This window comes from Miniopterus schreibersii, assembly GCF_964146895.1.
Source record: "Miniopterus schreibersii genome assembly, chromosome: 4".
In the NCBI taxonomy this organism is placed as follows: Eukaryota; Metazoa; Chordata; class Mammalia; order Chiroptera; family Miniopteridae; genus Miniopterus; species Miniopterus schreibersii.
In genome coordinates this window covers 95,163,863-95,186,967 of record NC_138105.1, presented here as the reverse complement: position 1 = coordinate 95,186,967, position 23,105 = coordinate 95,163,863, and the positions used below count along the sequence as shown (strand labels likewise).

The following is a 23,105-nucleotide window of genomic DNA, read 5'->3' as shown; positions in this document are numbered from 1 at the left end:
TTAGCATTTTGGGAAATCAATAGCAATATCCAGGCTGTTAAAAAGGAAAGGAAGGCCACACGACAGAACTCTGGGGACAGGACTTGTGCAGTGTTTCTAGAACGCTCGGAATGGCAGGGGGCTCGTCGTGATGGCTGCCACGTGGTCTTTGGCCAACTTTATGCATTTAAACTACTTGAGGTGGGCTGAAGGGTGGGTGTGAGGGACTGTGGCTGCCACTCCCTGTCTCATGACTGTATCACAGGACACAGGAAGGGCAACCTTTTGGGAGCTGGCCCATGGCAGGAGCTGCCCTGGCTAGCCTGTGTCCCATAGTCATTTTCTATAAATTCTACTTACTAGAATTACTTCATTCCATAAGAGAGGGAAACTACCACACAGTGAGCATTTAACCACAGGCCAGGCTGCACAGCCTCTGAAACGGGCACTATGCTTTTCTCCATGGAACAGATAAGCACACTGAACCTTCGGAAAGCTTCCTTGACTTATCCATTCCATTTATTATCAGAGGGAGCGTGAGAACTGTGGGCTGTGTCTCTGAAGCTCATCCCCTTAACCACTGTCTGCCGCTGCCTTCCTTCCAGGCGATGGGCTAGTGCTCAAGGTAATACTCAGCCCCCTTTCAGATATGAGGAAACTGAGGCACAGGAAAGTGAAGCGACTGGCCTTGAGACACAGAGCTAGCAGGTGGCAAAGCAGGGGTTCACCCCACATCTGTCTGATCCCCAAGGCCCTCAGTGCCGCATTCTGATCAAGAAGAGTGAACTCCAGAGCCAGGCCTGGCGCCAGGACTCCAGTCCCACTTGGACCCGGGGGTCGCTGCCAGCCCACCTACCAGCAGGTTCACGGTGCAGCTCATGCGGTTGTCCTTGCTCTCGTCCGTCATCACGCCCCGGTAATCCAGCAGCTTCTCCAGGAGGCCTTTCACCAGATTCACGAAGCTCTCCACGGACTTGGCAATGGTCGGGTGCTCGGCGGAGCACTCCATCAGGCTGCGGGCACAGACAGGAGGGCAGTGGGTGCCAGGCAGGCCAGGCAGGTGTGCTGGGGCAAGGGTACGGCAGGTGGGGGAGCACAAGCCAAATGATATGGTGACTCCGAGTTCCCCTGGTTCACTGGCTCATTTTGTTCACTTATTTGACCCCTGATTTGTTTATACACTTATTTGCACATATACAGCAGTTCAATGGACCACAGTTCAATTAACCTGTGCATTTCAAACCTGCGGCATTCGAGGGTCAACTATCATCTTCCCCCCACCATCAAAATAGGAAAAAATAAAAATAAATGTGTGGGCAATGGGGTGCAGAAACAGTCACTTTTATGCACATGCATTGTGAGTAAATCACTACAACTTTGGGGGCAGAAATTTTCACAATATCAAAATTGCAAATGTACGTGTTGTTTGACCCAACAAGTCTACTTCAGGGAATCTATTCTACAGAAATATTCTCAGAAGGATGCAAGAATGTATTTATAATACTTATAAACTATGTCTAATAGTGAAATAGTTGGAACAATTCTACATTTCCATCAACAGTCAAATGGTTCAGTAAATTAAACCATATTCACACAATGTAATTCTATTAAGCCATTAGAAAGTATGAGAGATCAATGTGTTTTGACACAAAATCTCTACAAAACATATAGGTGAGAAAAGTAAGTCTCTGAATAATATTTTTTATTTAACCAACTCACATAGAGCCACATCCCAGGCATTATTCTGATCATCTTATAAATTTTAACTCATTTAAATTCCCATCACACAGTCTTATGAAATGGAACATTCGCAGATGGGGACACTAAGTCACAGAGAGGTCAACTAACTTGTCCAAGGTCTCACAGGTGACAAATACCAACGGTCTGGCTTTTTGTGTCTGAGCTGTCAACCTCCAAGCACTATGTGTGAGTGCAAACGTGTGCCTGCCTCATGAGTCTCTGTGTTTATAAATCTGCAGGGTATGGTCAGGAAGGGGTAACCCCAAACTCTTCATAGTGGTTGCTTCTGAACAAGGGTCCAGGTGGGGGAATACAGGAAGACAGTGTCCACTTTTCAATTTAAATGCACATTTATTACTGAAAATGTTACATTTGTTATAATATTAATATTTTACATTTTAGAAACAAATATAAAAAAGTGACATTCTTTAAGCACATGGTGGTTGCTAGGCACTGTGCTAGGCATTGCTTGGGGCGGGGATGGGAGAAAGATATAAAATAAAAGAGAAATATCAAAAAGAATCATATCTACCCTTAGTTGACCCGTAGGCAAGTTTGGAAGAGATGGATTGAAATTTTGATTAATGATTACTTCTTATTAATCACTTATTCTGCACCAGATCTTGCACTAATCACTTTTTCTTAAGAAATCATCATGGAAATTCTGATTAATAAAAAATATTCCCCTCATTTTACAACTCACGAAAGTGAGGCTCAGAAAGGTTAAATGACCTTCCCAATATCAAGCAGGTAGTAAGCGGTGACCTTGGGAATCAAGACAATCACCATTAAATGTCTCCCCGCAGAGAAGCATTGGGTATGTTCTCAGGCACCTGAGTAGCTGTAGACGAACATCACCCAGACCATTTGTTTCTGCCTGCTCTCCTGCGGCAGTTTAAGACCGGAGAGCTCCTAGGAGGGGACAGATGAGAAAGGTGAGGATTCAGAGTATGTGTGGGGGGGTCATTTCCTACCAGAAGCCAAACCTGGCTGCAAGGAGGGAACGACATCACAAACTGTGGCTGTGACTGGACAAATCCATCTTCTCAGTGGGAGAAGCACCTGTTTCCAGCTCTCAGACAGAGATGCAAATTGCCCTTTGATTTTGGCCTGTCTGGCTCAGTCATAGCTGTGCCTGACTCCATCCAGGACGGTCAGGTCCAGCCCTGCTTCCCACCCTAAACACATGCAATCCGGAGTTGAGCGTGTGAATTCTCTCAGCCTTCGGGAGCAGAAGGCATCTCAGAGCCTGAGCACAGCCAGACCAGTGGTCTCTGCCCTGGCCACGTGTTAGAGTCACCAGGGGGAGCTTTTATAAAGCGCAGTGCCCACACTGGTTAAATGACTTTGCATTTTTAGGGGTGGGGGCCAGGCAGAATTTTACTGTTTAAGTTCTCCAGGTGATTCTGATGTGCAGTCAACATTAAGAACCACTGGCTTAGTCCACTGCTTTGCAAACTTCTATGTGCGAGGGCACGTCTGGGCACTGTGTGAATCGAGGCTGATTCAACAGATCTGCTAGGGCTTGAGTTTCTGCGTTTCTAACAAGCTCCCAGGCGAGGCTAATGCTGTTGGTCATTTGAGAAGCCAGGGTTAAGAAGAACAAAGTCTTGGCTTTCTTAGTTCCTCTATTCTCTAGGAAAGAGGTAAGAAAGCTGCTCACATGGCCTAGGATTGTGAGATGAATGGGCAGGTTGGTTTGAAATCATCCATCCATCCTCCCACTATCCATCTATCCACCACTCATATATCCACTAAACATGACTATTCTAGAAACTAGGAAGTCTCTGACCTCCGGAATATCACAGTCTAGCAATGTAGAAATATAGGAAGCAGACAGAGAAATAAAAAGTTACCATAATAAATAACGGCACTGCCACTTATTGAGTACTTCCTGCGTCCCAGAGGCTTTGCTAAGCCCGTTTTATTGAGCATCTTGTTTAACACTCACATCTCCCTGAGGTAGGCATATGAAAACCCTGAATTTACAGATGAGGCCCGAGGTCCCTGGGCTGGGCTCTGATCTTGGTCCTACCAAGGTCACACAGCTGTTCCTTTCCTTCGAGGCGCAGAGTGGCGTGTAAGTGACAATGAGAAAGGGCCGTGGAAACCTCCAGGTGATGCAGATAATTCCTCCTTCTGTGGAAGGAGGGGTGGCGAGTCTATGATCCGCCTTGGGGAGCTGGAGGAAGCTCACACTTGGACTGATCTGCATGCAGCATGGGGTGCCTTCAGAAGCAGGAACCCAGGCCTATGCTTTCCAACCGTGCCAACAGAACCAAACTGTCACTGATTCCTTTAAAAACTATGCATGGAGCACCTCTTTCACATATGGAACTAGTTGGGTGAGACCCAGGCCCAGAACACACATTCTCTGTCCCCTTTAGCCTTCCAGGCCTCTCCCTTCTTCTAGAAATATTCCCAAGCAGATGGGATACAGGAAAGTAGAGAACATCTCATCTCTCTATTCACAGGGACCTTCACTTTGAGACAGATGTGAAGGGCTGGAGGAACTGAGGATGACTACCCTGGGGGAGAAAAGACAGGTGGGCGCATGCTTCAAAGGACCGCATTTCTATCAAACTGGAGATTAATAATCATCACAGTTAATATCACTGGCTTACCTACGAGGTGTCAGAAACTGTGCTAAGCATTTTACATGATCTTTTTTGGTTATCTCAGCAAAAACTCTAAGGGCTGTATGGTATTTTTATCCCCACTATGCAGATAAGGACACTGAGGCCCAGAGAGTTCAAAGGAATAAGCAGGGACTTGGCCACTGGATGTTCCATGGGGTCCTGGCTCCTGGTTCCTGGCTCCTGGGGTTGGGCTTGATTAGTTTTGTAAAAATCACTCACACCTCTAGCTCAGGAGAAAAATAATGAGCTGTTTTTCATTTCCTCCACTTCTGAGGGTTCCTTTTATAAATAATCACTCAGGAAGGATTTGAAGATCCCGCTGACCATCTAAAGACTGCCACAGGGCCCATCCGCTTATAAAAATGGAAATTGCCAGCAGTGTACATGGTTTCACTTCTGGTCAATATTTAGATTTTCCTTTTCAGACCTTTAAGCTAAACATTGACTCAGACAAAATGTCACTGTTTCCCCTGGACAACCAGCCTCAGTATCCATCGAGGAGCAGGTTTCTCCTTCAACAGAGCAGCCTTTGTGTTCTAGGTGTTTAGTGAGGGCTGTGCAGGGACAGGGAGGGGTGGGGACCAGCTGGGATGCTGCTACCTGGGACTCCACTCTGCCTGCTGGGCAGGGCCAGAAGGGTCCTTGTGAGACTCAGAGCAAGGCCTTGAGCTTGCTTTTGTTGTTAAAGTTAAAATACTCAAAGAAGATTAGAGTAAGCATCCAAAATCAGAGTTATATCAGAGAGTTAACCAAATCAAGGAAATCTACAATTAGGAGGAAATTTGGGGTGTCTGAGCCACATTCCTAAACCAGGGGAGAAGTCTTGGGGGTGGGGGGTTGGAAGGCAGCAATTACCATGACAGACACTGAGAGTCCATTTACTGAGCTTTTACCTGTTGTGTGCCAGGTGCTTTAGGTATTCCATCTTTAAAATAACCACCGAGGGCCTCTTGTCCCCATCGAACAAGCCAAAGGTGTTCATGGTGGGCCCGATGCTGTGCAGCTGCCTAGTGGTGGAACCAGGAACAAAACCCAGTGCCTTTCTCCAAAGATACATAAACGGACAATATGCCCACGAAAAGATGCTCAACAGCATTAGCCATGAAGGAAATGCAAGTCCAACCACAGTGACACACCATTTCACCCTCACTAGGGCGGCTATAACTAGTAAGGCTGACACTAGCAAGCGCTGAGGAAGGTGTGGAGAAACGGAAGCCGCCTGTCACTATCGAAGACACAGACATCCAGAGAGAGATGTGAGGTTTCTTCCAAAAACAGTTTCCTCAACACCCACGAGCACCCAGACTGGTCTCCAGGGAGGACACAGCCCTGGAGCCCCCGGGGCCTGGGCCCCCCAGCCCCTGGCACTGAACTCACATGGACTCCAACAGCTGCATGTATTGCTCGTCCCCTCGGCCACCTTCCACCTCGTGGTCCAGCTTGAGGATGATTTCGTTTTCAAACTGAAGAAGTCAGAGATGAAAATCAGCGACAGCAACATTAGATGGATGGATGTTGAAATTAGTCACTTCACCATTTTAACCAACTGAAACCTGATGCCATCTTCAAGCCCCTGGATCTGGTCATACCCAAAGCCATCCTGTTTACATGAGCTGATGCCTCAGAGAGTCAAGACGGGTGACACTGGGATGATCAGAAACCGGACTAGCTAAGTGACCTGAAAGTAAGTCTGCACTATCAGCTCTCCCAAATCTTGTAACGCTGAGGTTGGAGAGTGTTCTGTCTCCCTACTTTCAATGTCAAGAAGCATTTCACCCAGTTGAGTGTGTGGCTCACTCAATATTTTGAAGGTCCACGAGGTCTCCCTTTTACAGGGCTGTAAGGCGAAATGGTCTAGACTACTTTAGTATCACACCCTGATGTGTCCATCCAAGTCATACAGTCCACTTTTCTCCCAGTTTACCACAAAATTAGATGGTTACCAAGGTCAAGGGAGCCCTTGGGTACTCCTGGCTCCTAACCCAGTCTTTTTGTCCAAGCCTTCACAATAATGCGTGAAAAGAAGCCAGCCCTGCTTGGCACCCCCTCAGTAAGTGTCAGTCATTGTCACAGATGAAGAAGTAGAGGCTCGGAGTTTAACTGGCCCGTCTACAGACTCAGATGAAGGGCAGAGGCCTTTGGGCAGGCGCTTTCCAGTACACAAGGCCCAGACCTGGTCCAGGGAGCCGGGATCTTTAGGTGATGGATGGCAGGGACCAGATTCACTGCCCCCTGCTCACATGGCATCCACAGTGCCACTGTTGCCTCATTTTGGTGTGCTAAGGACCAACAGAAAGGACCAGAAGCTTGTGCTGATGCAGAGTAGAGAGAATTTCCTGTGAGATTCCACTGGAGAAAGGTTTATGGAAGGAGATGAGCGAGGCCTAGAAGGGTGGTAGGGCTGATGCATATGAGAAGGAGGGGCACCAGGTGGGGGCATGGAGTGAGCAAAGGGTGGAGGTGGGAATGAGGGGAAATGAGGAGAGCAGTTCAGTTGGAGCAGGCAGTTCAAGAAAGAAAGCAAGAAAGAATGGGAGGGGGCGCGGCCAGGCATGGCTCAGGGGTTGAGCGTCGACCTAGGATCCAGGCGATCAGGGTTCGATTCCCGATCAGAGCACATGCCCGGGTTGCGGGCTCGATCCCCAGCAGGGGGCCTGCAGGGGGCAGCCAATCAATGACTCTCATCATTGGTGTTTCTATCTCTCTCTCTCCCTCTCCCTCTCCTTTCCTCTCTCTGAAATCAATAAAGATATATTTAATAAAAAAAAAAAAAAATGGGAGGGAGGAAGGAAAGGAGGGAGGGAGGGAAAGGAAATAAGAGCAAGGCCCATGTGAGGCCGGTCTGGTGAGGGGCTGGGCTGCCTGTTGGCACATGGACACGTCCCTTACAGTAAGACGCATTTTGTTCAGCATTTTTATCATCACATATTCTCCAAAGTCGGGGAGTGGGGCTATCCTGATAGAGATGTCAACTGTGCTGAGCTTGGGGCAGGGAGAAATATAGCCGAGGGACTACAAGAGTGGGCTCTGAGGTCAGGCTGTCTGACTTTAAATGTCTCCCCCATTCCTTCCACCACTGGAGGAAACGAGTAGGTCTTTCTAACCCTCGGTTTCACAGTTTACATCAGGGCTCAGCAAACATCCTCTACAAAGGGCCAGAGAGTAAATATTTCAGGCTTTGCAGGTCAGTCTGCCGCAACTGTTCACCTCTGCTGTTGTCACAAAAGCAGCCTCGGATGGCACATAAGGAGCCAGCATGGCTGGGTTCCAGTACGACTTGGTTTAGGAAAGTAGGCGGCAGGGTGGCTGTGGCCTGTGGGCCCTCAGGTGTCTATGCCCTGTCCGTATACTCTGTGGGTATACTGCCGCCTGGGCCGTCAGGGGACCAGAGGGGTGCCGGACATACAGTGCTAGGGCGTGCACGAGCCCAGGTGCGCACAGGGCTGGCCGCCCTCCTGTGATGACTGCTGGCGCTATTGTTATTGCATGACTGCCCAGTGGTCCTGGAAAGCAGCTTTGGGGGAGAAAGCAGCAGTTTTCCTTGTCTGCGTTGTTCAGTGGTGCATGCTGGCACAGTTCCTCGTGAGATGAGCTTTCCTTTGGAGCCAAGAAGTGGGGCAAATAAGCACTTGTCTCAGGGGCACAAAAGACCCTGTGGGGAGGGAAATTGCAGGGTGCCAGGGGATGTGCAGAGCTGATGACACCCCACCCACCAAGCCTGAGCCCTCCAGAGCAGGCTGGGGAGTGAAGGTCTTAGTCAAGCACATCCCAGGGCAGGCCGGCTCCTCCTGCTTCCAGCGCGGGCTGTGCTTTCGCATGGCGATGACCATGGCTTTTGGCATCAAACAGACTTGATTTGAGTCTCGCTTTGACTTTTTTCTCTGTCATGTGACCCTGGGCAAGTTGATAAACCTTCCTGCGGCTTAGTTTTCTCATCTATTAAGTGGAGATTTAGAACAACACCTACTTCATAGTGGCAGCTGGAAGAAGTTAATGGGAAAACACATGTGAAAGGCCAGCTTGGAACGTGCACATAGTAGGCACTCAGAGCTTGTTAGCAGTTATCATTGTGACATTGTGGACACTGTCCTCATCGTTAGCACTGTAATCTCACTTATCCTTTCCAACGGGCATGCCAGTGGTCAGCATCTCCACCCGACATTACAGAAACATTCGCTGTAGTGCTCCTCCCTGCACTGAGGCTCATTCTCTGAAATGTGGTGGGATGTGGTCTAAATGCTTCCACTCCTCCAGGGAACACTGACGTGGTCCTCGCCACATTCGTGTCTGGCACATGGCAGGTGCTGGGAGTTCAGGGCAGAGAGACCAGCCTTTGCCTTCTATGAGCTCAGTCTTGTGATGGAGACAGACCTATGAGCAGATCGTCTTGCTATGAACCCAGGTGAAATGCCCAAGCCCCATGTGGGAGGGCGAGAGGCATGTCCCCCTGGCAGGGACACAGTCACGCCAGCCACAGTGTGGCTAACCCAAGGCCATGCTTGCTGAATCCTCCCTGTCTACAGTGGTTTGGGGTAAAGTGCTGCACTCATGGGGGGTCAAGGTTATCAGTCTCACGCATCAGCTATCTAATTTGGACCAGAGAGGGAGGCAGGAAAATCTGGCAATGATGTTGGAAAGAAACTCAGAGCAGAAAGCATGACTGCCCTGGAGCGTCCTCCCCAGCCTCACCCCGAGCTCTCAGAGGCTAACTCCTGATTGAGCCAATCTACGTGTCTTGCACCCAGTGAACCATGGCCTCAGGAGGCAGGGGGGCTTTCCCAAAATGCGAGGCCTCAGCAGGAGGACTAGGATCTCTGCAGGTGCAGAAATCAAAGGGAGAGCCGAACACACGCAGGCAACCTGAGAACAAGACTCAGGAATCAGGCCCCACACCGGGTGAGCTGGGAGCAAAGGCCCTGGCAGGGTTTCTTCTGGGCTCTGCTAGTTCCTTTAAGAAACTGAGATTTGAGAAAGGGAACCCTGCCATCTTCCGGCCAGCTGGGTCTTCTCTTATCTGATTATTTTGGCGTCATGCATGAAGGCCAGTTTCTAGACAAGGCCTCTGGACTTCAGACCTCAGTTATGGGGTTATCTCTGAATCGAGCTTGGGGCCACTTGGGGCTCACGGGGGCCTTGCCTTCATCCTTTCCTGGGCCACTCTCCATGGCTGCTTATTCTGAATCAAACAGCCAGGCCTGGGTCTGCTCATCCCACAGCTGAGCAACCAACCACCAAGCATGCCAGCTGGTTTCCACCCAGGAAGCCACCCCATTAGTCAGCCTGATTGTCCTGTCTCTTTTGATAAGGGAGAAATGGAGAGAAGCAATTGGGAAGCATGCTTAGAATGAACACGTGCCCGGAGTGAGCAGCCCGAGGCTGACCCGGTTCATGGAAAACAGGTGGGTGCACGTCAGGGGAATGTCACAATTAAGGAAATACTTTAGGGCAGGACATTCACATTACAGGCAAGCCTCTGAGGACATGAGGGCACCAGGCAGCTCTCAGGATCTGACCCAGAAATGACTGGAGCTCACTTCTCCTTAGGACCATCGGGCACATCGAGTGTTTCTTTTGCACACCTGGCCCCAGGACACCTTCCGAGCCAGCTGGTGCTCACACCTTTGGAGGGAATGTGTGAAGTGCACACGACTCAAGAAGTGGCTGGGAAGTGACTGAAGGCAGAGCAAGGAGGGCCCTGAATGCAGGCAGAAGGGTTTGGACCCTACAGAGGGAAGATTAGAACCAATGAGTGAGGGAGGGGCCAGATACCCAAGGAATTTTAGGGAAGGTCTTTGGAATCTGCTGCCCTGTAAGTACCTGGTTTAGGAAAAATTATGCGGTGGCAAGATATGGTGTAGAATGAGGCAGACATTCTGGGGGAGGAGCCCAGTTAGGGGTAAATGCAGGAGAGAAGGCGGGGCGGACAGGGCAGGACAAGAGGGCATGATCTGAGGGGACCACTAAGGCCAACCTTCCTCACCGGCTCAACCTGCGTGACCACTGTGGAAGTGGGTGTTTATTCCATGTCAGAAGCTTCTAGAGTGACTGGGTGCAGAAAATGGTCCTTGTCCTTCAAGTTTGACAGGACTGTCAATGAAAATACTGGGCCAATGACCTGGCCTTACACAGCTGCTCACTCCCTGCATGCTGGGGAAGCTGCCTATTTCCATGGAAGATCCACAGGTTCCCCCCGGGGTGATGGGCCTCTGACCCCACTTATTGTCACCGCTGGGGCATGGCTGAGTGTGACACTGGGCAGGGTGGGTGCTTTCCAGACAACACAGATCTTCTAAGTCATCCCAGAAGGAGAGGCGCCAGACAGAGGCAGGTGTGAGGAGGCAGGGGTGGGGCAGGCCCTCAGGTACACCTTGGGGAGCACTTAGGCAGGGAAGCAGGATTCTCACACTATTGAGAAAGGGACCCAGTGGATACACGGCAAGAAAGCACGTTTTAATCTTGGCCTCAGGCAGGAGAGCGTGATAAAACACTGACCAAATCCGATCTGCCAGCTCATTCTGAGCCTTCGAATGGAGCCCGGCAGATGGAAGCGAGATAGCATTATGAGGAAGCGGGCTGGGGATTAGGGGTGCTGGCGCGGGTCTCCAGCCTCATTTTTTACCTTTTTGAAATCCCCACTCTTTTGATATTCGCACAGCATCATGTCGAAGAAGATGGGGATGGTGGCTTTCCGGAGCTCGGCCTCGGGGATAAGTGTCATCTCTAATATAGGTCCCACCATGCCCGGGATGAAGCAGATTTTGTTCTGGCCTGAAAGAGAAGAGAGCAGGGACACGTCAGGCAGTTTCCAAGATGCACGTCCTCTTCAGACCAAGCCCGGGGAAAAAAGACAAAAAAAAGCAAGCGGTAAAAACAATAGTTAGCGCTCCTACAGTTGTTTACGTGGCGCCAGGCACCGTTTTGAACACTTTGCATATATTAACTCCGGCAGGAGCCGCGTGTGTCATCCCAAATGAGCTCCGTTATTCAGGGTAATGACACAGCTGTGTGTAAAGCATGTCACTGTTTATGAGGGCTTTCACCTGCGCGGTCTCCTCTGCAAACAGGGCCCTGATGGAATACGTCAGCGACAGTAAATCACAGGGCTATTAGAAATTATGTCTGTCTGCAACTCAAGCCGTGTTTCTGAGGTTTGGACAACACGCTTTTATCAACTGTTTCATGAAACAAGCAAAGCAAAATTTGCTGCTAACAATCAGCTGGAATAGTGCAGTCAGTGGAGTAGCCGGGCTCAAACGTTGCTTTAGGGTCAGGTGGACTACGGTTTCTCACTTCTTCTGCCTCATTTCCAGGCCTTCCTGCACCCTCTCCCCTCGCCCTGGGCATTCTAGCCCCAGGGACTTGGTTCTGGTAACACAAACTCCCCCTGCTTTCCCCACTGCCAGGCTTGTGCACACACTGCTCCTTGGTTGATAATGTTTTTCCTGCCACACCCCAAGCCCCCCATTACCACCTGGCTTCGCATGGATGGGTCCCACTGGATGGATGTGTTGAGAACAGCCTCCACCACATGCCCACCCACCCCCAGCTGCTCAGACACCCTGCACTGGCTTCTTGTGTTCTGTCGCCTCACCCAACTTTGCAATGAGGTCTTTAACTGTGACATCATTTGATAAACGCCTGCCTCCCCCACCGAGAGCTTCATGATAATAGAGACCATGTCTTCTCACCACTGTATCTGTGGCACCGATCACAAGACATATTAAGTATTCAATAAGTGCCTGTTGAAGGAATAAATAAATGTGTCTAGCTCCTGTACTCTCTAGCTATGTGAACTGCAAACACGTCTTACAGAAAGGCAATAGCAACGACCTGTTCAGAAGACCATGGGAAAATATGTGCGTGTGTGCTCAGAACAGAACCTGGAAGAATCGGTGCCCAGCACCCAGGTAGTGTGGCCCATTGCTTAAGGGCACTGGTTCAGGAGCTAGGTTGCCTGACTCTGTGAACTGACTCCACCATTAACCAGCTATGTGAGGTTGGTCTAGTTGATCTCACCCCCTGGGGCCTCAGTGTCCTCATCTGTAACATGGGAGAATAGTAGTATTTATTTCATGGGGCTGTTCCAAAGAATAAATAAATTATTATGTATCAAGCGTCCGGGACAGTGCTTGGCAGGTGGCATACTTTATATAGAGTAAGCTACTCTTGTGATGTTTGGTGAAAATGAACTACAAAGGGTGGCCTCACTGAGCAGAACCGGGCAGGCTCCTCAGAACACACACATCAGACATGGCAGGGACGGGGAAGGCAGAGGGGCACTTAGGGAACGCAGGGTTTCCTGGGGAGCGAGGCTAAGCACATGCGCCAAGCCCATCACTGACACTGACACTGACACTGACACCCAGTTTCACCAGCAGCTGCCTCTTTTCCTCCCTAGTTTCAGAAGCCAAGAGGCCCATTTTCTCCAGCGTCAGGACAAACACAGGTGGCCTCCGCCTGGGGCCGAGGGCTCCCGGGCGCAGAGACTCAGGTGGTGTGGCACAGAGCCTGGTGCGACTGCTTTCAATTAAAGCGGAGAAAAGGAGACAAGAGGGAAGGCAGCAGGAAAGTGAATTTCCATTCTGCCTAAATGAGGCTTAATATTGGAGTATTTCCCCAGACTTCAGATAAAAAAGGCATCATCCTAGGAACATATCCAGTTAGTGAGAAGGAAATGGTAAAGCCAGGCAGAGAGCTGAGTGAAAGATAAAGACACTTTCCCAGGATATCCGCTTCATTCTAGGGTGCATTTGGATTACACCTGAGCCTTGAGTCTTGACTTTGGCCCAAATAGAAAAAAAAAAAAATCTTACTTTCTTGCAGCTTTATAGCAATTGTTAATCTAGGTTTCTGATTTCGTCCTTCAGGATCCTTTAAACCCACGGAGGTTTTAAAATTCCAAGTCGAGGGCAGTAATAAGCAGAAGGTAAATGGGAAACTGTCAGATAAGCCACCATGGAACAGAGAAATTGCTTATGCAACAAAGGCCTTTAGAATACTGGAGGGTATATTTAAGGTGGTTTAAAATAAAGAGCAGACGTGCCGTGGACCAGGGATTTCTCAGATACACTTGACCTGCATTCTTTGCAGCCAGTTGATGTTTGGAAGAAGGCAAGGAGGAGAGAGAGAGATGCTCACCTCTAAATACGGTGTGATCTCAGTGGCCCTTACAATGCCCCACAGAGAAATTTTATTCCTTTATATCAGAAGTGGACTTTTAGCACATTAGATTCTGTGTTTAGTTAACCCAAATGTGTACATGTCTTCATCTAAATAAATGCACATGTGTGCACACACTCACACACACAATATATTTGTGGCTAATGGAGTGCAGACTCATTTGGAAAAAAATAATCCTCATTCAAGAGACACACCTCCTGCTGTATTTGAAAGAGGAAAGGAAGGGAATTGGTGAGAGGGTCTTGTTCATCTAATGGAAGCTAAATCTCACTGGGAACACACACTGATTAGAAAAGGCTTTGAAAGTGCCAATGAGCCAGCAGGAAAAACCTGAATGCCCAGCTGCAGAGGCTGTGGGAAAGGACACAGAGGTGATGAAGCCCAGAGAGGAGTTTGGGTGAGGGTGGAAGGCAGTCCTGTGTTCTCGGGCCTCGGGTCCAATCTCTGCGGTCACCTCCTCTGTCACTCCTCTCAGGAGGTGACAGTGAGAATGAATGGGGAGGGTCTGAGGGCACTAACATGACCTGGCAAAATAGGAAGAGACAAAGAAGCCTAGAAGGAAGAAAGGCAGGGAAGGAGGAAGGAAGGAAGGAGACCATCAGGACCTAGGCTGAGAAAGAAGTTGGGTGAATGACTGGCCTTATGAGATACGGGACAAAAGGGGCACTCTGGCAGAGAGTACAGGGCTCTCTAACCCTGGCACAGGCTCTGAAATGAACAGAAAGGAGGACCAGTTAGAATCCCCTGGATTTCTGAGTCCTGCCAGCCTCCTAGGGACTCTGGAATAAAGCTGGGCTGATCAGCAAAGGTCACTCATTCAGTTCCTTGTTTCCCGCTGGCACTGCTCTGACACAGGCAGTCAGCTCTCTCCCCGTCACCCAGAATGTGCTCGCCCCAGCTTCCCTCCAGGCTCTGCAGAATCTGAGCCCACAACCTGGGTCAGGTCCCACGACTGGGCTCTGTGGCTGTGTGGCTTTGTGCCTGTCGGTTACCTCACCCAAGCCTCTGTTATCTCATCTGTAAAATGCAGATACTACTAATCCCTGCCTGGTGGACTTATTGGGAAGCTTAACAGACTTCATATAAATAAGGGCTTTGCATAGTGTCTGGCTCATTAGAGAGGCTCAGGAAGTGTTGACACTGGTTGTGATGATGATCTTGATGATTGTTGGTACACAGAGCTCAGCCTGTGCTGGGTTCTGGGAAAGGCAACATGAGAGACATGGTCCAACCTCACGGGGCCCGCCAGAGCAGTTCATGAGCTTTCCAAGCCACTCAGTTTATTTGCTCCCCTTTGGGGCAAAGAGCTGGCCTGGGGAGAGGGTCAGCATAGACTTATCTTGTCCTTCATGGCTGACAGTCACACCCCTCCAGATTCTTCTCTGTTCCGCCTAAATACTTTGTAATCTGTCCTGAAAAGCTTGTGAAAAGCCCCAATCTGATGATGTTGACCCACAGTTTACAATCCTTCCATGGCTTTGAGCTCTGCAGGATGGTTTGGTCTGACGCTCCCTCTCCATAGCCTATCTCGTCCGCTCACCTGCCTGCCCTCCCAACATTAGCCTGCCTCCCACTCCTCTGGCAACACCCCTGCCTTTTCCTAGGGTCTGCACACATGCCCTCCTCTGCCCACCATGCTCGTCCCTCTCTCCCTGACCCCATCCCCTCTGGGAACTTATCCCCACAGCCCTCCCCTCCCCACAGGTAAATCCTTCTCATTGTCTAAGGTCGTTCTAGCTAATACGAAAGCTACTGGCCACACGTGTCCTTTGAGCACTTGAAATATGGCTGGTCCAAGTTGAGATGTGCTGTAAGTATATAAAACCCACTAGATTTCAAAAAACTAGTACTGGGGGGAAAAGGCAACATCTCAATAATGTCCTGATTGATTACATGTTAAAATGATAACATGTATGGGGTTAAATAAAACATGTTGTTAACATTAATTTCACTCTTTCTCTTTTGCTTTTTTAAAAATGAGGATACTAGATGTCTGGCTGGCATGGCTCAGTGGTTGAGCATCAACCTATGAACCAGGACATCACAGTTCAATTCCCGCTCAGCGCACATGCCCGGGTTGGGAGCTTGATCCCCTGTAAGGCGCATGCAGGAGGCAGCCGATCAATGGCTCTCTCTCATCATTGATGTTTCTCTCTCTCTCTCTCTCTCTCTCTCTCTCTCTCTCTCTCCCTTCCTCTCTCTGAAATCAATAAAAAACATATTTAAAAATATATAAAATAAATAAAAATAAATGTAAGGACACTAGAGTATTTAAATGTAGATGGTGGCTCACATTCTAGTTCCACGGGCGGGACAGCACCAGTCTGCAGCGCAGGGCTCGCCTCCTCCTCAGTGAGACCATCTTCAGCCCACTCACTGGGCAGGAGTCCTTTAGAGAGTCTCTGGGTGCCCCAAGCTTCTGCTCTACAGTTAGTTAGTTCCCTTTTGCAACCATAATTTGATAGCTCTGCAATGAGTGTGTCACTATCCAGTGCGACAATCATGTTTTCAGTAGTAGCCCCCGCCACTGGCACAGTTCCTGGCATTTAGAGGTACTTGTATTCATTTCCCGTGGCTGCTGTGATGACTCACCACGAACTTAGTGGCTTAACATAACACACATTTATTACCCTACACTTCTGGAGGTAGAAGTCTGAAATGAGTTTCACTAGGTTAAAATCAAAGTGTGATCAGGGCTGAGTTCCTTATGGAGGGTCTAAGGAAGGAGCTGTTTCCTTCCCCGTTTTCCAGCGTCTGGAGGCCACCCACATTCCTTGGCTTATGGCCCCTTCCTCTATCTTCAAAGCCAACAATGTAGCTTCTTAAAATCTCTCCCTGACTCCCCTGTCTCCCTTTTTCACTTATAAAGGCCCTGTAACTGTATCGGCTGCACCTAGATAGTCTAGGATATCCTTACCATCAAGATCCTTCACTTAATCATGCCTGGAGCATCTACTTTGCCACATACGGTAATATATGTACAGGTTCTGAGGATTAGGACGGGGGCATCTTTGGGGAAGCTATTATTCTGCCTACCACAGTGCTCAATTTTTGTTGTTAAGTGAATAAATGAATAAATGAATGAATGAATGGATGGATGGATGGATAGATGCTTCTCTAATCCCATTTCCTATTTCTTCCCAGCAGTTTCTCCCCACCCTGAAGAAGTCTGCTTCCTTAGGCTGGTTGCTCTCCTGAAATACCTGCCCTTTCTCCCTTTCTTTCAGCCCTGACAATGCCCCCTAAGGGTCTAACTAGAGCCCTTTACCTTGCTGGAGCCATCCTTTTTGTCCTCATGTATCTCCCATTTGCTTGAACGCCTGAGTTTCTACCATGTATTTCACCATAAAGAACATACTCTTGGTTTGTTCTTTAATTCTTAGTTTGTTCTACTTGTTGATCTAGATGGTGGCTCTTCCTGGCAGAGCAGGGACAGTGCCTCATGCTTTCCCAGCTCTCCCACCCTTCCCCAGAGTTTAGGGCCAAGCCGGACGCTCTGTGGATGCTTAAAAAGTAATCATCCAGTTGCTCTCACCGCTCTAGCCCTGAGCGACCTCCCCACAAGTGTGGTCATGATGTCAGCTGCTGGAGTTTGTCTTTCTTTCCTGCAAAGACTTAACATGGCTGCCTGATGTTAACCTAAGTGAATGTGGGGTGTTTAAGGGCAAAGTCATTTTGACAAAATGTGCATTGCTTCGCTCAAGGCAGAAACAAATGTTAGGATGCTACACTATCACAGAAAATATATCACATTTGGCATCTTCCCAGGATCAAAAAACACAAATGGTACTAACCCTTTAGTGGCAGGATCCCAGGACAACATGCACTCCTCCTCCCCATCAAGACTCCCTGCACCTACCCTCTCACTAAAGTGCTCTCTCTCTCTCTCTCTCTCTCTCTCTCACACACACACACACACACACACACACACACACACACACGCACACGCACACGCACACACACGCTTAGTCTAGACTTTCCCCTGAAGAATGTTAAATAATCTTCGAGCCTGAGATCATCATCTTTGCAATTAGCTATCTCATAATCACAGGGTTGTTCACATCCCCCCTGATGAGAGGAAGAAGATGCTGCTGCTGCTGATCATGGTGATGATGCCCTGATTGCTTCGGATATTAAAACAAAATGGAAAACTGAACACGCGCTATGATCTACTCATTACCAGGAGTCTTTGAAAAACATAGTCAGATCACTATTTCACAGCCTTTGAAGATAATCTGCATATTCTGAAAAAAGAAACTATTAGAACGTTGAACTTGGGGGCCAAGGGACAGGTCCTTTCTCCTCAGCCGAGTCGCTGATTTGCCGTTGACCTTGGGAGTGTCCTTGTGCCTGTCTGGGCCTCAGTGACCTCACCTAGAAAATCAGGGGGTTGAGTTAGATGACGTATCAGTTTTGCATGAATAGAAATCTGAGTGCCATGGCCAAGTGGGGTAAGCTCTGCTTTGGTTTTCTTCCTCTAGAGCGGCTCCTCCATCCTTACCACGTGACTCTGGTCTTCACGGCTCTAAGGGGGACGCTGCACATTGAGGCCTCTCGCTGTTTCAAGGAAGGAAGAGGGGGAGGGATTATGGGCAAAAAGCCGTGTTGTTCTTATTGAATTTGTCCCACTCTCTTTAGTTTTAACTGAAAAAAAAAATGTTTTCCTGAAGCCCCAGCAGGTTTGTTGCTGCTGATTCTCGTCAGACAGAGCTGGGTCACACGGCCGTTGCCTATGGAAGACACTGTTAACTGAACAAACTGTGACTGTGAAAAATTTGGGCTTAGTTAGCCAGGAAGAAGGGAGAATGGCTACGGTGTGGGCACCGGCCATGTTGGCCAGACAGCTGCTAAGCTCCACTCTGTCTTGGCTCCTCTGGAACCGCACTTGGAAACCTGTCATTGCCCAATGCAGCGTTCTCACTGCACCTGCCCCAGTGTACATGGGGATTTGTCCTGGTTTGGATTAGCAGGTTCAGCTCATGAGCATGCTGGGGGGAAGATGCTAATGCCAGCATCTGCTGGAAGGCAGGATGGGGTGGGCGTGGGGAGCCATCCTTTCACTTGGCTGGCCTCCCCTTTCTGCTCTCTTACCCCTGAGGGAAACAGGCAAGGAAGAGCAGCCAGGTACCTAATGAACAGGAAAACCCCTTTGGGCTGATGATATGCTTTCCTCTTCCTGGGAGTCCAGGCCAGGAGGGGAGGGGAGGTGAGGTGAGGTGGGTGGCCCTGTTTGCAAAAGCATCCTGGGCTGGTGCTTTCTGCAATGGACATTCGTGACTTTGTCTGACTTCTCATAAGTCCGTAAACATTTTATTTTGGGAAACTCTGGCTCCCTCAATATATGTGGGTTTGGGGGGAATAGCAATGGAGAGGCCATCCAGGAAGGCCACTAGAATGGTGTCCCCTGCACACTGGATCTTAAGCAGAGTGGTGCAGGAATGGGCCATCCTGAGGGCAAAGTTGCACTGCCTGCCCTTTCCTTCATCGCCTGGTTCTCCTTGTCCTTCCCGTGAGTAAGGATCCAGGCAGCCACAGCCAGCGTCTGGTTCTTGCAACCCCCGAGTCCCGACAAGTACATCTTCTAATTGCATCAATTCATCCTACAGGTGTCCGAATACTTCAGGAGTCTGTGATACTTCAGGACAAACACTAGGGTCAGAGAGCTTGTCCCGAATCTCCTCTAATCCACTCTGAGAACTGGTACACACCTCTCCCCTCTCTGAGCCTCAGTCTCCTCATTGGTGAAATGCTGAGTTAGACCAGAACTGTAGCTTCAAACCATGATCTGAAGTGCTTCAGGATTTCTCCCCAGACAATCCTCGGGGGTCCACGTGGGGAGCTCAGGAGCAGCCTATTATAACAGGCCATGAGGCCTGAGCCCACATCAATGACAATAGCTCAGCTGACATCCAATTTATGTATCGAGTATGACATTTTTAAAAATTGGTCTTCAGCTAAGAATAAACATTTGAAAAATGCTGGACAGTATGATCTCTAAAGGGCCCATCCAGCTCTGATGGTCTGTGATTCTGAGCAGGTGGAATATTTGGTAACGTCTTTTCATTCATCAGCATAATTGGGAGCACAGGAAAGCCTGCCAAAACACAATCTATATCTAAATAAAATCTTGTGTGTACAAAATGACAAGGAAGGACATCCAGGGAAGAGCCGGCTGTGAGAAGAGCTGGGGAAGAACAAAGTGTGGGTCCCTGTTCTGCAGTTCTGGCAACGTGGGGAGTGTGGGTCTGGGTATGGAAGCCCACCAGGGCTTCACCTCATCTTGGCTGTTGTCAAGCAAACAATGCAAACTCATATGCAAACCAAATCGGGGCCCTGTGTTTCACTGGACACATTCAAGGTTTCAAAGACTTTCAATTAGTTATCAATATTCATAAACTGGAAAATGCATTTTAAAATCCTGTTTCCTGGCTTCTTTTGACAAACTAGAAGCTGTGACATCAGCCTGGCATTCTAATAGGACAGCAATCGGCAGAGCCCAGCGGCGACTGTCCCTTTCAGCTGGTGCGTCTGCTTCACTCTGGCTGTGCCCAGCTGCTCCTTCCCTTTCGCCTGACCCCGAGGCCAGGTGCCGGAGACCAGGTAGGCCTGCACTCGTATATGCTTTTTTGTTGTTTTTTCGTATTGCAGAATAAATGGTAAATACAACATAAAATACTTCTTATATCCCTGTCTTTATCCAGGAGAAACAAAAGGTAGGTTGAGAAAGGCATGCTCTTCTAGAAAAACAGGGCAGAGATGGTATTTCTTTATGACAGTGTTTTTCAAATAGGGGTCGCTTTGCACACACACATCCCCCACCCCAATACCCCCAGCCCCCCCAGGGAAATTCGGCAATGTCTAGAGACTTTTGTGGTTGTTGCAACTAGAGAGAATGCTGTTGGGATCTAGTGGGTAGAGGTCAAAGATGCTATTAAATATCCTACAGTGCACAGGGCAGCCCCTATGACCAAGATTTTTCCAACCCCCAATGCTGACAGCACCCTATTTTATGGATTTCCGCTGGTTTAACATACCCCAGCCCCTTCACTTCTTTGAGTCACGTGCTGGGGCCCTGCCCTTCAGTGCCTGGTGAGACAGGCCTGGCATTGATGATGAAGGAGCCAGAACAGGAAAATCATTTCTGTCCTGATGGGGCAAGGGTAGAAATAATGATAAAAATTCGGGCATAGGTGTGGCCTCCATGTTTTTATTTTCTCCTTTTTGCTCTTATGAGCCTCACAAGCACCCTGGGAGGAGGAGCTATTCCCCTAGCTGAGGGCCAGGGTGGCTCAGTCCCCTTGTTTTGGGCCTCATAGCTTGCAAATGACAGGGCAGGGCCCAAGGCAGAGATATGACAGTCTGTTCTGGGCCCCGTTCCCAGCTCTCCCTTTGATCTTGTGAGCCAATCCACAGCTCTCCTGTTCCCAGTATGTGCTCTTAGCCTGAGTCCAGTGCTGCCAGCAAGCACAGATCCCATACGGATGGTCTGGTCTGTCCCCTGTGCTCTCAGCCCAAGTCTACTACTGCCAGCAAGTGCAGAACCCAGACCGATCATCTGTCCCCTGTGCTTCCCCTGCAAAATTGGACCTGCTGTCTAGGAAACAGATGGGGATTGCAGAGGTCTGGGAAAGCAAGAAGCAGGGCCAGAGAGGTAATTGAAGTTGAATCCAAGACATGGGCACAGTCTCCGCAAGTGTCTCAGCCTAAGAGGGTCAACATCCAAACCTCGAGCAGAGCAATTCAGCAGCAGAGAGTCAAGGAGGCTCCAAACATCAGGGATAGAAATACCTCATTCCTCATTACTATTCATCTACTCATTCACCCATCCATCCATCCATCCATCCATCCATCCATTCGCTCACCCTTTCAGTACATACAGGGTGTCCCCCAAAAATGTATACACACTTTAATAGCTGATAGTCCAATTTTGAAAATGAAATGTATTTTAATAAACACTGCCTTTAAAATTATTCCAGGTGTGTATATATGTTTTTTTTGGAACACCCTGTATTTATTGAGCAGGGTTCAGGCCTCGAGCAAGGTTTGTGGCCCATCCCCGTGAAGCAATGCCAAGCTCTGGGGTTTGCAGCTGCTTGATGTCCAGCAAGTTACTTCCCGCTCTGGGTTCTCTGGTCAATAAAAGGAGGGGGAGGTTTTCCATCTTGCAGGAGGTTTTGCGAAGATTAAAAGGGATCTCCTCAGCACAGGCCTGATTCAGACTCTCAATAAATGTCTCTCTGATTCTATCTCCCTTCCTTCCTCCCTCCCATGGGTACCACTCAGCTCATACATGAGTCCTGTAGCTCACCAAGGCAGGGACAGCTTCTGGGGCTACCTTCCAGCTCAAGTCATATCACAAAAGGTCCTGCTCCTCCATAGAACCAACTCTCCCCCATGAGGTTGGAGAGTCCTCTGTAGATCACAATATCACATAAGAAGTGGACGCAGGACGGCCCACCAATCAGCAGGAAGCATGCATGTGATGTACAGGATGTGAGTTCCCACAGCAGTCCTGCCCTTCCTTCTGCTTATAAGTCCCAATTTGTCATCTTAACCCCTCAGGGGCACCAAGCAGAAGCAGATCCACAGCTGTTTGGGGGTGGGAGGTGGGGAGGGGCACCCTCTGTCATCAGACACTCCTGAAGGACCTGGGGCGCAGACAGTGATAAACTGTCATCTCAAGTTCCCACTGCTGGAACCCCCGTGGCCCTCTAACAGATGGCCTTCAAGAAGGCACTCGGCGGGTGCAGATGCGTCTGCCTGGATGCGCGGGCCTACTCACCAAGCTTGTACCACATATCGCGGATGGAGAAGCCAATTAGCCGTCGCATGTCCCCGTACCTAAGAGGAACAAAAAAAGTCTGCTTCACGCACCGTCTCAGTGGTTCCCATGAAAACCCCCTTTGGGAGATCCAAACATGCAACCTACTTATTCAGGATTTTGTTGTACTTGGCGTGCGAGAACTGCTCCAGCTGCAGGGAATCCTGGGTGATGAAAGCCACGGCCAGATGAAAATAGTTATTCCACAGCTGTAAATGAAAGAGCAAGGAGCTGTCACGGAGAGGGTCTGGAGTGGGAAGGCATAGTAAATGCTGGGTAATGTGAATAATTTATAAGGATGGCAGAAGACAGGAGAAGGACTAGTTTAATTCTGTGCACTGCAATTTTCTAACTGGCATGGGCTCTGAAATGAACATCCCAGCCAAAGCTAGGACAATAGATGGATTTCTCTAGGCGCTGACCGTGTCCCCTCTCACAACAGGATTTGGGCAAGGAGAAGGATTTTAGGGATGCTTTTGGTTTGGTTTTGCTTTGCCTCATTTTGGTTTCTTGGGGGGGCAAATAACTCACCCCAGCTGGGTGTCTTTGGTGAGCTGGCTCCTCTGCCTTAGCATTCCAGGGGTGAGGGGCAAGTATCTCGGGGACTCCAAGCCTCTCTGGAAGTCCTCCCGAAATTAACCAGACAGTTCACAGGACCAGCCAGCAACCCATTCTGTCTTAGAATATTTTGTCTTCTCCTTACCCTTAGTTCAATGTTTTCAAAACATGGCCCAGACCAGCAGCAT

The 23,105-nt window shown here is 49.1% G+C and overlaps 1 protein-coding gene across 1 annotated transcript in view; it reads right to left on the bottom strand.

Moving 5' to 3' along the window:
- The window catches only part of DOCK2 (dedicator of cytokinesis 2), a 345,160-nt gene that overhangs the window by 36,963 nt on the left and 285,092 nt on the right, over positions 1–23,105 (bottom strand). The window contains exons 31-35 of the mRNA XM_081135683.1: positions 22,468–22,568; positions 22,321–22,379; positions 10,978–11,126; positions 5,736–5,821; positions 836–992 (exon numbers count right to left, since the gene is read on the bottom strand). Of these exons, the coding sequence (XP_080991809.1) occupies positions 836–992; positions 5,736–5,821; positions 10,978–11,126; positions 22,321–22,379; positions 22,468–22,568 (552 nt within the window). The remainder of the gene's footprint in view (positions 1–835; positions 993–5,735; positions 5,822–10,977; positions 11,127–22,320; positions 22,380–22,467; positions 22,569–23,105) is intronic.